General features: G+C 50.8%; 1 protein-coding gene across 5 annotated transcripts in view; it reads right to left on the bottom strand.

Moving 5' to 3' along the window:
* Positions 1-14,641, bottom strand: part of ECE1 (endothelin converting enzyme 1) — a 128,428-nt gene that overhangs the window by 46,189 nt on the left and 67,598 nt on the right. For all 5 annotated transcript variants that reach the window (XM_054502671.2, XM_063667444.1, XM_054502681.1 and 2 more), the window contains one exon: positions 9,999-10,211. In XM_054502671.2, the coding sequence (XP_054358646.1) occupies positions 9,999-10,211 (213 nt within the window). The remainder of the gene's footprint in view (positions 1-9,998; positions 10,212-14,641) is intronic.

Here is a 14,641-nt window from a genome sequence, read left to right as displayed (position 1 = left end):
CCCTCTTCCCTAACACCTGTCTGCAAGCCCCGAATTATTACTGGGAGGGAGAAGGAGGGCCTCCTTCAGACACAGCCTCCCTCGCTCCGTCGCTGAGAGGCTGCCCCAGGCCAGGTTCGAACTCCATTCCTTTGGCCTCCACCACCTGGGTGCCATGCTCACTTGCTTTCCCACATTGTTTACAAAGTTCCTTTTGCCTGGCAGCCACCAGGTCGGGTGTGGGGGACAGTGGGCAACATAACTGGAGGCCTGTCCACGTGAGGCATGCAGCGTGGTGAGCGAGGCAAACGGCAGCCAAGGACTCGTGGGAGCATCTGATTACACACGGGGTGAACGCGGTGAGAACATCCCAGAGGCCTTGAGGGGGAGGGCGAGAAATCAGGGAAGCCAAGCAAGGCCCCGGGGAAGCTTCGTTTGAGCTTCGGGCTGAAGGATGAACTCAATGTGGAGTAGAAGCAGGGGCTGTGCATGGGCTGCCCCTCTGCCATTCCATGTCTTAGTGGTCCCTGCAGCCCCAGAACCAGCCCTGGCCAGGGACCTAGCAGGCCCCTAGCAACAGGTGGTGGCTGCAAGAACAGAGCCCAGTGTCCCTTTCTGGAGAGGAAGGACACCATACCTGGAAGATGAGAGGGTGATGAGGCCGGGTGCCCACCTAAGATTTCCTTTTTTTCTTTTTCTTTTCTCTTTTTTTTTTTTTTTTTGAGACAGAGTCTCGCTCTGTCACTAGGCTGGAGTACAGGGTGGCCATCTTGGCTCACTGCAACCTCCACCTCCTGGGTTCAAGTGATTCTCCTGCCTCAGCCTCCCGAGCAGCTGGGACCACAGGCGTGTGCCACCACACCCAGCTAATTTTTGTATTTTTAGTAGAGACGGGGTTTCACCATGTTGGCCAGGATGGTCCCAATCTCTTGACCTGTGATCCGCCCACTTCAGCCTCCCCAAATGCTGGGATTACAGGCGTGAGCCACCACGCCTGGCCAAGATTTCCTTTTTTTAAAAGGTAATCAGGCAGGTGGGGCAGGAGCGGACAGGATGAGGGGGCCCCGCCAGGAGTTGGTGTTCATGCCCCCTCTGTGTGTGTCATCAGTATCCCCACTGCCGATGCTGGCTGGGGCAGGAGCCCTGGTAGAAGGTACCGTTCCTCTTCCTGCCCTGGTTCCAGGAGCCCATGGGGACAACCCACAGCACACTCTCCCACCTCTTCTTCTTCCTCCTCACTCAGGGAGCACCTACGATCCTGCAGGCTCCAGGGGACAAGAGCCCAAGTGAGGCTGCCAGGCGGGAGGCTGCTGCAGGGGACCAGGTGAGTGAAGGTGGGCGCTTGGCCAGGATGGCGGCAGAGAAGGGGGCGAGAAGTATTTGGAACATGAGAGAAAGGAGAGCCAAGAATGGAGCCAAGTTTCTTTGGCCTGAGTGAGAAGCTGCTGACACTGGGGAACCTCAGCCTGACGATGAGGGGCAGGCTTAGGAAGGAGCTTCAGTGCACACAGCTACTGCCTAAAGCTCAGCTCCAGACACTCGAAGTTTGAGGCCTCTATGAGACACCCAAGGGGAGCCCTGGTCTGGGGAGTCTGTAGAGTGTGTTGTCTTGAACTCCTTTTAGTCCAAATAGGCACTGGAATATACCAATTCCTTTTTTTTTTTTTGACACAGAGTCTCGCTCTGTCACCCAGGCTGGAGTGCAGTGGCACGATCTCGGCTCACTCCGTCTCCTGGGTTCAAGTGATTCTCCTGCCTCAGCCTCCCGAGTAGCTGGGATTACAGGCATCCTCCATCACGCCTGGCTAATTTTTGTATTTTTAGTAGAGACAGGGTTTCACTGTGTTGGCCAGGCTGTTCTCAAACTCCTGACCTCAGGTGATCTGCCTGTCTTGGCCTCCCAAAGTGCTGGGATTACAGGTGTCAGCCACCTCACCCAGCCCCAATTCCTTAAATTGGCCAGAAGGCTCTATATTACGCATCCCCAACAAGGGCAATACTGCCCCCAGGAATTTATTCTTGCAGGACAAAGCATCTTACTCTTTTTACTCTGTGTATATAGACTAAGAATAGCAACAGACATCCAGAGTACCTGTGGCATTAACATTTCATGGAGGGGTAATGATAACTGCAGGTTGAGAAACGCACCCTGGTGACGGGGTCTGCGCTCCCACCTGTCTCCAGCTCCTGCCCCACACTCTTTTCCCCATGGCTGGCTGGTCTCTTCTCTCCTTAACTCAAGCGTCTGCTCAGACATCCCTCCTGAGAAAGCCCATCCCTTTCTGATCGCTGCAGCTACAATGGCCTCTTCCCTCTCTGGCCCCATGCCCTACTTGATGTTTTTGAGCCCTTCTCTTTACAATCCTATCATGTATTTAGTCATTTATTTGTTTACTGTCTGTCTTCCCTGCTGGAATGTGACTTCCACAAGAATAGACTGTCTTATTCCTACATAATCCCCAGCCCCGAGCAATGCCTGGCACACAGAAAGTGTCTGATGCATAATCGGTGAGTGAATAAAGGAATGAATGACAGAGAAAGATAGCACTCTAGCCTGCAGGAGGTGACTGGGCTTCAAAGTGAAATGAGTGGCTCATGCCTGTAATCCCAGCACTTTGGGAGGCCGAGGTGGGCGGATCACTTGAGGTCAGGAGTTTGAGACCAGCCTGGCCAACATGGTGAAACCCTGTCTCTACTAAAAATACAAAAATTATCCGGGTGTGATGGCGGGTGCTTGTAGTCCCAGCTACTTGGCAGGCTGAGGCACAAGAATCGCTTGAACCCAGATGGCGGAGGTTGCAGTGAGCCGAGATCGTGCCACTGTACTCCAGCCTGGGCGACAGATCGAGACTTGGTTTCAAACAAAACAAAACAAAACAAAAGAACAAAGTGAAATCAGGCATAGACCTTTTTCTGAATAAGAAAAAGGTCTCCAGGACTGTGCCAACCCTCCATAGCCCCTCATTCAGGCCCCCAACCCTGCCTCTCAAGGGGTGCTCTTGTCTCGGTATCTTTTTTCAGCCCCAGGCTGGCCCCATCCCCTTTCGGGGCTGTCACTCTGAGTTCAGCAAGACTGGGGCTTGATGCTCTGGTCTCCTTTAAGACACCCCTGGCTCATGTTTACTTCCCAGAAGATTTCATGGAGGCAAAGAAGAAGCCAACACCCAACAGTGTGGCTCCCGGCACTGTGCTGGGGACACATCTTGGAGACAGCAGCACTTCTGCAGCCCCCCTGTGTTATGAAGATCTTTTAGCAGCCTAGGGCCAGACAACAGAGCTCCACACTGCCTGGGTACTTCCTTCCAGGGGCCCTGAGTTCCAGAAGCTTCCTCAGTCCCTACTCCAAAGTCCCAGAGAGGAAGACAGAGCACCATTTCATCGGTCGCTTCTTCCTCTGGGAGTTTTCATTGGAATGCCCTCTCCACATCACTCCTCAGGGAGGAAATGAACGCCCAGGCAGGCAGAGCTGTGGGGTATGATAGCGGTGTCTGGGAATTCCCCCACACGCTGCTGGGATAGGGGTGTCTGGGAATCCCCCACAAGCTGCGGGGATAGGGGTGTCTGGGAATCGTGCGGCCTCCCTTGATGCAGTGGGACCATCTGGCCAGGAGCCTGTGGGGCCCTGACTCCACACCAGGGCAGGACCAGTGTTTGTTTTAGATAAAACCAGACTCCGTTCAGACAGTCACAGGCCTCAGGAGCCCCATCCTGTGCTGGGGGGAAGGGGTGCTGATAAAGAAGACGCCTTGCTCCGCAGAACAAAAATAATTCCACCACCACCACCGCTCACAGCATCTACAGCAGGCCCTGTGCTGCTGTCGCAACCTCACCTTGGTCCCCTGAGGCGGATATCACCATCCCATTCCAGAGACAAGGAAAATGAGGCCCAGGTGGGTGAAGAAACTGACCTATCAAGGCAGAGCTAGTGGGTAGCATGCTGGACTTCCAAGCCTTCCTGAGAAAGTGAACTGTTTCCTCTGTAGATGGGCATAGGCATGGCTGTGTGTGCATCTTGTCCTGACCATTCCACAGTGGCTGTTATCACACTCCATTTACAAGTAAGAGGTTGGGTAACTCATCCAAGGTCGCAAAAGTGGCTGCGGCCAGGACTGGAGCCTAAACCTTTTCTGCTTCCCTGTCCTTTCCTGCAGTTTGGCTCAGAAAACCAGAGGTGAACCTGAAGCAGCCCAGCTGGCCCTAAGAAGCCCTGGACGCTCCCTCCCATCCTCACATCGTTGAGTCAATGCTATAATTTGAATGTCTGTGTCCCCTCCAAAATTCATGCTGAAACTTAATCCTTAAGGAGCAGTTTTAAGAGGTGGGGCCTTTAAGAAGTGATGAGGTCATGAGGGCTCTCTATGAATGGATTAGTGTCTTATAAAGGGCTTGAGGGGGCCAGTTCCCCCCTCTTCAGTCCCATAGGCCATGTGAAGACACAGTTCATGGTGCCATCTTGGAAACAGAGAGCAACCCTTAACAGAGACACTGAACAAGCCTGTGCCTTGATCTTGGACTTCACAGCATCCAGAACAGTAAGAAATAAATTTCTGTTGTTTACAAATTATCCAGTGTATTAGTCTGTTTTCACACTGCTGATACAGACATACCCAAGACTGGGCAATTTACAAAAGAAAGAGGTTTAATGGACTTCCAGTTCCACGTGGCTGGGGAGGCCTCACCATCGTGGTGGAAGGCAAGGAGGAGCAAGTCACGTCTTACACGGATGGCAACAGGCAAAGAGAGAGAGAGGCTGTGCAGGGGAACTCCCATTTTTAAAACCATAAGATCTTATGAGACTTATTCACTATCACAAGAACAGCACGGGAAAGAGCCACCCCCATGATTCAATGACCTCCCACTGGGTTCTTGCCACAAAATGTGGGAATTGAGGGAGCTACAATTCAGGATGAGATTTGGGTGGGGACAGAGCCAAACCATATCATCCAGTCTGTGGTATTTTGTTACAATAGCACAAACAGACTAAGAATCAATCAATCCACATAACCATTCCCCAAACAGGAAGGCAGCACCCACTCCTGTAGACACCATACTGGATAGAAAGCATTCATGATGCAGATCCTGTCCATAGATGGCTTCCTTCCAATATGCGCAGGAAGATGAAACTCAATTAGACAGCAGGTATTAGGAAAATATGTCAAAATAAAAATACGAGCAATGTCACAGGGTGACATGATTAATTGCCACATCACTGACATGGACACATTTAACGCTATTGGAATATTGTGTGTCTATCTCTCAGGGAGACCGGAAGGCAGACTGCTAGTTTTTTCTTTATGGAATCTGTGTTGCTTGAATTGTCATAATAAGCATGCACTGATTTTTTGGTATGCGTTCATCTTGCAGTATAAAATACAGTAAAGCAAACAGGACAGGTGCACACAGTGTAATTGAAGCTCAAGCCTAGAGAGGCCCTTTGGTAGCCATGGAAGACAATAGAGGCAGCAGGTTTGAGAAAAGTCTCGGAGGCTTTGGAGGGGGTGGTGTAGGCTCTCTAGCTGGTGGAATAATCCAAGCTACAAGCACAGTTGGAAAGTCCAAGGCAGGGCCAAGTCTAAGGGCTGAAGGGCCTGGCTGCTTCCTTCCTCTGATGAAGTGAGGCCACCCACTCTCATCTCCCCAAAACCTACGAGGACAGCCCATGCTGGCCACTTGGGGGAGTGGCAGAGTGAGGTGTGAGGCATCTGTGTGTCCTGCAGCTGAGGCCAGCATCCCCAGCTGGCAGACTGCCAGGTCATGCCACAGTGACACCTGGCCTAGTTCGGCCCACCTGCTACAGAACTGCCTGGATTGCCTCTGAGGAGGCTAGCATGAATTCAACTGGCAGAGAAATGCATGGCTTGCCCAAGGTCACACAGCAGATGGTAATAGCTATCCTGCCGGACCGGCTGACACAATCCACACTGGCACTCTAAATGTCCCTTCTCCCCTCTGTTCCTAGAGGGAAGCCCTCCCCTCAGGAGGTTGGAGTGGCCTGGGCACCTCCGGCTTGTTCCCGTGCCCATCAGCTCTGGCTCCCTTCCGAGGCCTGCTGGCTGACCCCTTTGTCTTGGAGACGCTGAACCCAGCCTGGCCTTAAGCCCAAGAATGCACTGGCCCACACTCCTGCATTTTTTTGTCACCCACTCACCTGCCATCTGCCTCTTCAGGAGTTTCCATGTATCAAAGTCCCAAGTACCAAGCCCACAGGTGAGGGGCCATTTCCAGACTAGTTCCGAGGAGTGAGCCTTGAGGGAGAGGACCCCAGGATATGCCTTCTGGGGAAGCCCCTAGTCAGTATGACATGGGGGTGACCCCAGCTCCTGTGTTCATTGGACCTGGGCTGGGGCTTGGCTGGCCTGGGCTGAGAGCTCAGTGGAGCAGCCGCTGGGGAAAGGAGGCAGGCGAACCACACTTCTCGGCTGCTCTCCCCGCCAGCAGTGCCGACCCAGGGCCTCTCCCTGCTGAATCTGACAGTGGAGTGAGTAGAGAAAGAATACAGGCTTTGAGGTCCCACAGCTCTGGGTCTAATCCCAGCCTCACCATTTCCTAGGAAATACATTTCCTTCATATTCATGAGTCTCATCTGTAAAATGTGCAAATACAGCCTACTCCATGAGTTTACTATAAGAATTCAATAAAATAATACAAGTGAGATACTCAGTGTGTCATAGCTGTACTCTGCACCTCCTTCCTGACAACTGGGTCCACACACCAGTGCTTCTCTAATAAATAAGCAATAATGACTCTGTTCTTTGCCCACCCAATTAACCCTTAGAGCATCCCTACTAATGAGCTGAGTTTCAGTTAGTTCCCACTTTATAAGTGATGAGCCAAGGACCTAAAAATCTGGGTGACCTCTCTGCAGTTATACAGCTTGTTTATAAGAAGTCTGGGTTGGAACTCACCTAACACCACCAAGGAGGGCAGCTGTGCTTTGCTGAGCACCTACTAGGTGCCAGGCTAGTATTCCAATGTATTCCGGTGCTGAGCACTTTGAACCATCCCAAGCAAGTCAGTACTCACAGTAACTGTATGTGTTAGGAGGCATCATTATCCCTACTGTACAGATAATGAAACTAAGTGGGAGAGAAGCCAGGTCACTTGTCCAAGGCCACACGGGTGATAAGCAGCTAGCACACCAGGACTGCTTGACTTCAAAACTCTGCGGTCTGGCCTCCTGGTATCACCAGACCCTGGCCTCGGGGTCAGGGTTGAACGCACGATTCTGGGTTGTTCCATGGCCCGTTCGATGCAGCTCCCCACCCACGGCTTGATCCTCAGGAACAGTGGGGATGGACTCAATCTTGGCCCAGACCTAAGGTTCTCCCAGTGAGAACCAGCCCCAGAACCAGTCAGACCAGAACCCACACGATGCACAAGAGCCCATTCTGGGCCTCACTGGGAAGCTAGAGGGCCTGTCCGCTGTCCTGCCCCATCCCCTCTAAATGCTAACTGCTCCCCAGAGAGTGAGCCCCTCACCATTTTGGACTGGTGGTATGTCCTTGACAAAGTCACTTAACTTCTGGGAGCCTCAGTTTCTGCATCTATAAAATGGGAACAACAATTCCGAAGTCTGGGGTTGTGAGGATTAAGGAAGCAGTGGCTCTAAAGAGCCTGGTACAGTGCACAGCACACGGCGGACATCCGGCGGACATCCGTGTCTCTCCTTCCTTCAGGCCCTCAGGCTCTGCGGCCCCTGCAGGTTCTTGCAGGCACTGCAGAAAGGGAGCTAATATCTGTCCCTTGTACCTGAAGGAGGTGGTGTGGGACAGGGGAAAGGGCACACGACCAGGCATCAGGCAAGTCTCAGCTCTGCCACTCACTAGCCTATCATAAGGACCTCTCCGGATCTCGCTTTCCTCATCTACCAACAGAGTGAACAACACCTTCCCAGCTTCCACCCTGCAGGATCAAATGGGATGGTGTCTACAAAACAGCTCTGTAAACTGTCAAATGCTGTGCAAAGGTCAAGGGTGAGTAATAGCAGTAACATCAATACAAACAGCAGCCATCACGACATGCCAGGCCTAGGTATGGTTTAAATACATTTAAATGTATTTCCCATTTGATTTTCAAAATTCAGAGGAGGCATGGTTCCCACTGTACTCATGAGAAAACAAGCCAGGGAGGTGATGTAATTGACCCAAGACCTCATAGTAAGTGGCAGAGTCCAGATTCGAACCCAGGTCCTGGTGAGTCTGAAGCAGAAGAACTGACCCACCTTGTTATACTACCTGGACTATGGGCCCTGCCAAGCCCCCAGCTCTGATGTTAGGCACTGGAGAAGGGACGTCCTTGAGTTCCAGTCTTGCAATGACAGACGTATTTGCCTTTTAAGCGTCTGGTTCTAAAATGAAAAGCTGCATCCCCTTTCAAAGGCACTTTGGTGGCATAAGGCAGGCAGGGGGACATCTCAGACTGGGGCTTTGCTGCTTCGGACATACTGAGCTTCAACTCCACCTCCATACACACCACCCTGCTCATCCTCAGGAAGGCCGAAGGCAGCTGCTGCTGCTGCTTCAGGAGCTGTCGGAGGCCAGGAGAAAGGGTGGGTGTGTTTTACCTAGTGGTGGCTCTGCCCTGTGGGGCTGGGGCAGGAAAGAAAGGAAAGGTCTCCTTCACCTGGTTTGCCTACTTTCCCTGTAATCTAAAAGACCCAGTTGCCTTAAATTGTTAATTGTCTATTTAGAATCATTTCCTGTCTCTTAAGATTCGTGTCCCTTTAAGAAGATCTGTCCCCTTTTGGGTATCTTCTATTGTACCTACCTTTGAATATCTTAAAGTCTTTTAAAACAATCAGTATTTGTCGGATCTAGGTTCTGTTGTTGATGGCTAAATTGATTGGCTTTTCAGACTGCAGCCTCTCCCAGCATTTAGGGTCCCAGAATGGAGCAGGGGACAGCAGGAGAGGAAGACAGCCATGGTCCCAGCTGTGGAAGTGTTAAGGTGAGCAGCTTTATGGGACAGCATGGGTGTCGTAATTTCACACTGGAGGAGGAGCCCAGGGGGCAGATGGGAATTCAACAAACATTAACTAAGCATACAGCTGCAAACAAGACAACGTGGAGCTCTAATCTGAGGATAAAACCATCAACACAGGGGTGAACTAGAGGTGCCCAAGGCCTAGTGAAGTGCAAAGAGAACTCTGACCAGACGGCTTATCGTGCAAGCCCGATCACCGTGAGGCTAAGGATGATTCCCGCCTACACTGCATAACTAATTCTCTGATAAGCTGTTGTTAGAACTTTCATTGGATCACAACCTTAGAATCCGATCTAGTGTGTTCAGTCTCGATCCCTTTTGCTCACAACTTTCAAAACTCACAGTGAATACTAGTCAAAAGCTACGCCAAGCTTGAAGCCACAAAAGTAACAACCACAGCCACCAGTTCTTGTGTACACCTTACATGCCACACACACCATGCTAATGCTTTACACATGTGCTCTCTAGTTCTCAAAACTGTTCCTTGGGTCTTATTAGTCTCATTTTACAGATGAAGAAACTGAGGTTCAGAGACATGTGACTTACTCAGGATCATACAGTGAGTGAGGGCAGACATTCTAACCCAGATTCACCTACTCCCAAGTCTATGGTCTTCCATTCTGCCAGGCTCCTCTTTTCTTATTTTTTAGACAACAGTCTCACTCTGTTGCCCAGGCTGGAGTGTAGTGGTGCGATCTCGGCTCACTGCAACCTCTGCCTCCCAGTTTCAAGCGATTCTCCTGCCTCAGCCTCCCGAGTAGTTGGGACTACAGGCGCATGCCACCATGCCTAGCTAATTTTTGTATTTTTAGTAGAGACAGGGTTTTGCCATGTTGGCCAGGCTGGTCTTGAACTCCTGGCCTCAAGTGATCCACCCACCTTGGCCTCTCAAAGTGCTGGGATTACAGGTGTGAGCTACCTTGCCCGGCCCATTCTGCCAAGCTCCTCCTTTAAGCAGGCGCAGCTGGGAAGCTGGCTGGGTCAGCTGACAGCTCCCCGCTGTGGCCCATTTATTGGTCTCCATGCTGGATGCTTACCGAGGAGGTGCTTGATGATTGCCTGGTTGTGTTCCCAGAGGTTGCTGAAGGTCCCCCAGCGTGAGTGGCCATCAGGGACTGGGTTGGCCTTGATCCAGCCCCCACAGGCGTAGCTGAAGAAGTCATGGCAGGGGTCCACTGTGGGGTCCATGGAGCTCAAGATGGAGCTGGTCACTGAGACACAAGCTTCGCTCAGGCACACAGAGGGGGATCCTGGAGGGGTTAAGGACAAGAGGCCAGTGAAGGGCAGGCAGGGAAGAAGCAGGGAGGGCAGAGAAGGGGGCTTGGGGCCCAGGGGCCACATGTCCCACCCTGGCCCTGACCACACAGATTTGGAACTGGACGGTCACTAGACCCCTACAGAGAAATGATTTCCGCCCATTTACAATTTGCTGGCTTATAACACAAGACTTCTGTTCAGCTGTCTAAAATCCTTCCTATGGCTAAAAGGTATCCAGAACCCAGGTGTTTCTCTTAATCAACCTTTTCCTCCATAAATATTCATTGACTCTATTTTTCCTTGATGCTCAACAAATTTATTCATTCACACATGCATTCATTTATTCAGCAAGATAATGACTATCTTCCAGGTTCTTTGCTGAGTATGGAGTGCGTGTGTGTGCATGTGTGCACCTGCATGAAAGTGTGTGCCCATGCGTGCGTGCGTGTGTGTGTGTGTGTGTGTGTAGGGTACTGGGGTATTGGGCATAAAAAGGCAGAGTCCTTTAATCCAAGAGCTAACAATTCAGTTTGGGATATACACATAAATCAAAATGGAACAGTAGGAGAAATGTCTGTCCTCCTTTCTACAAAAATAAACTGAACATTTACTATGTGCCAAAAGGGTGATGTAGACCGTATGGATGACAGGACATAGGAAGGAGGAAAGCCTATTAGAAATAGAAGGAGGAAACAGGAAAAATCACTCCTGTGTACAAGCAGGAGAGTGAGTGACCTCAGGGAATCCTCAAAAACCCAAAGGCTACGCTGGGTGCAGTGGTTCAAGCCTGTAATCCCAGCACTTTGGGAGGCCGACTTAATCCCAGCTACTTGGGAGGCAGAGGCAGAAGAATCGTTTGAACCCAGGAGGTGGAGGTTGCAGTGAGCCAAGATCGAGCCATTGCACTCAATCCTGGGGGATTAGAGCGAGGAGACTGGTTTGCCAGAGGCAAGAGAAAAGGGCCAGAGCCCTGCCTCAAGGTTGGCGGCTGAGCTCTCCCAAAAGACCCAAAGCCTGGGTGGCCTATGCAGAGGCCTGGCCTGAGGCAGCAACACGAAGCTGACTGTGCAGGACCTAGAGTCACAGGCCCAGCCCCATCATCCATCCACCCAAGCTGTGCTGATGACCAAAGGGACTTTACTGAACATGGCCGTGCACCGGGCACTTTGCACACATTCAGGATCTCATTTAACTCATTACAAGTCATCAGATGCAGGCATCATGTCCCTAGTTAAAGATGAGGAAACTGAGGGAGTGAACGGAACAAGGTCGCCCAGCTATGTGGAAGGGCGGAGAGCTGAGAGCTGGGACCAGGCCTGCCTCGGTCCAGCCATGCCAAGGCTGTGTTTTTCTGCTTTCCCTCCCCACCTCTCTGCCAGTCACACCAGGGGCTGGTGCAGCCTGACTGCTGAGATCCGTTTCCCCAGCACACAGGGAGGCAGGGAGGCAGGGTGGGCTTTGGAGGCCACTAGACCTGGGTTCAAATTCAGCTTTCCACTTTTGCCAGTGGGGCTTTGGGCAAGTGACCTCATCGCTCCATGCCTCAGTTTCTCCATCTAAAAGTTAGGAAGAAAGGTAGGACCAATTTCACAGATTTCACAGTGATGATGGCCATGGCTGGGCACGGGGGCTCAGCTTCCTCGAGTCTCAGGGTCTGAAGTTTCAGGCCAGTCTTTAGAGAGCAGCAAAGAACACACGAGCTAGTAGGGGCAGTGTTCCCCTCACTCAGGAACATAAGGCCAGTGGGCAGAGGTTCATTTGTGGAATTAGTAACATTTGATGACAAACACAAAGTCCTTCAGATGGGTGGCTGACAAAAGGCTCAGAGCAGCCGCACAACAGCAGGAAAATCAGGGTGATCTGACTTTGAGATAAACACACAACAGTTAAAAATTATTGTTCACAGCCGAGAGGTGTGCCATAAAAAAATTATGGAGCCATTACGCGTGAAAACATAGAAAGGAAATGGTGGGGGTGATGGTGCCATTTTAAATATCTCTAAATCAAATCATCTTAATCACAGTTGCATGCTCCGCTCCCAAACTTGGGGAAGGCACCAGAATCTTTATGGGGCAGGCAGAGAATTTCCATGTAGGTTGAAAGAGCCTGTTGAGTATTACGACATAACTCCATACGTAGAGAAGGAAAAGAATACCTATTGTTTTCACACATCAAACCACAGGAAGGAAAATTTTACAATATCTTGGGTGGTGGAGATGCCCAGGAGACAGGCTGAGAGTGAGCCTAACGTGGGAAGATGCATCAGAATCTGTGTGAATGTGTCTGTGTGTGAGAGCGAGACAGACTGATTAACTGATTAAGGTTTTTGCTGTTATCATACAGGGACTTGGGTTTAAAAACAAAACAAGAAACTAGTCCTAGAAGTCAGTCTCAGAGGCCAGGCTTGGTGGCTCATGCCTGTAATCCCAGCACTCTGGGAGGCCGAGGTGAGCAGATCACCTGAGGTCAGGAGTTCGAGACCAGCTTGGCCAACATGGTGAAACCCCGTCTCTACTAAAAATACAAAAATTAGCCAGGCATGATGGTGGGCACCTGTAATCCCAGCTACTTGGGAGGCTGAGGCAGGAGAATCTTTTGAACTCGGGAGGCAGAGATTGCAGTGAGCCAAGATCACGCCACTGCACTTCAGCCTGGGTGACAACAGTAAGACTCCGTCTCCAAAAAAAAAAAAGCAGTCTCAGAAGTTTGAGTTCTTCACTAAGTGCCTACTTTGCTAGGGACCTACGAGGTGCTTAAGGAGCAATGGCTTGATTATTTAACTATTTAATGGTTTGCAGAAACTTCATGAAATACTCCTGGCCCAGGAGGTGCTTCATGCATTTTGATGACTTCATGGTTTCCAGGCCCCCTCATCTAAGGCCCCGTCTTCCTAGGGAAACCTTCCTAGACCCCCTTCCCTCTCTGGGCCCCTCAGTGGCCTGGGTGCCTGCTGTGCTACTGTGCTATGTCACGACCATCTCCTTGTCCACCTCTCCTACTAGAATGTGAACTTCAGGGCAGGCCAATATCCTATGCGTTTTTATATTTCCATTGTCTAGCAGTGTATTTGGCAACTAGCAGCTGTTTAATACGCGCTTTTTTTTTTTTTTTTTGAGACAGAGTTTTTGCTCTGTCACCCAGGCTGAAGTGCAGTGGCACAATCTCGACTCACTGCAACCTCTGCCTCCTGGGTTCAGGCAATTCTCCTGCCTCAGCCTCCTGAGTAGCTAGGATTACAGGCATCCAACACCACGCCTGGCTAATTTTTGTATTTTTAGTAGACACGAGGTTTCACCATGTTGGCCACGCTGGTCTTGAACTCTTGACCTCAGGTGATCCACCCGCCTCGGCCTCCCAAAGGGCTAAGATTATAGGCATAAGCCACTGCGCCCGGCCTCAATACGTGTTTTTGAATGAACAACTGAATGAATGAAAGGCCTTATTCAGCACTTGTTCACCACCTGCAGAGGCAGCAAACATTTCTTTCCTTTGGGACATGCATGATCAATTGAGAAAGCAGAAACAGATCCTAGATTTAATTTACAGACACTCATCTGGACAGCCTGGCCTCAAAACTGTATAGAATGCTTTCTTTAAAATATGTTCTTAGAGAATGTATTGTTTGTTTTGCTGCCTCTGTTTGCAAAGCACCAGCATGTTTCTGGAAAGGAAGCATAGCAGGAAGGTAAGTAAACACGTACTATGTGCCCAGACATTCCCAGAGGCTGGCCTTCAGAATCATCAGAAGATTTGCTTTTTTTTTTTTTTTTGAGACAGAGTCTTGCTCTGTCACCCAGGCTGGAGTGCAGTGGTGCCATCTTGGCTCACTACAACCTCTGCCTCCCAGGTTCAAGTGATTCTCCTGCCTCAACCTCTCGAGCAGCTGGTGTGCACCATCACAGCCACCTGAGTAGCTGGGACTACAGTTGTCGCCACCACGCCTGGCTGATTTTTGTATTTTTAGTAGAGATGGGGTTTCACCATGTTAGTCAGGCTGGTCTCGAACATCTTGACCTCAGGTGATCTGTCCATTTCGGCCTCCCAAAGTGTTGGGATTACAGGCGTAAGCTACTGCGCCTGGCCAGATTTGCTTTGACTGGCCTGATGTTTGCTCAGATGTGGCCAGCACCAGCACCTGCTCCTGGGTAATGAGGTTACTGTTACTATCTGGGGTGGTCACTGCTTTCCCAGGTGGCTCAGGGGTCACCTGATCCTCTGCCCAGCTCTACTCCAGGGGAAGAATGTTCCTCTCCCAGGTCCAGGCTGGAGAAAACCCTTCTGAGACCCGAGAGGGACACAACAGAGGCAGAAGCAGGATTCCTCCCAAGGGGCCCCACTGGGCAATAACAACAGAAATGTTTTGGGTTTGATCATCAGGAGCTGGCCCGTGGGGACTCCCTCCTGGTTTCTGGTGAAGACATAA

The sequence above is a fragment of the Pongo pygmaeus genome, chromosome 1 (genome assembly GCF_028885625.2).
Source record: "Pongo pygmaeus isolate AG05252 chromosome 1, NHGRI_mPonPyg2-v2.0_pri, whole genome shotgun sequence".
Lineage (NCBI taxonomy): Eukaryota > Metazoa > Chordata > Mammalia > Primates > Hominidae > Pongo > Pongo pygmaeus.
The sequence above is the reverse complement of the archived record's forward strand: the minus strand, read 5'-3'. Positions and strand labels throughout refer to the sequence as shown.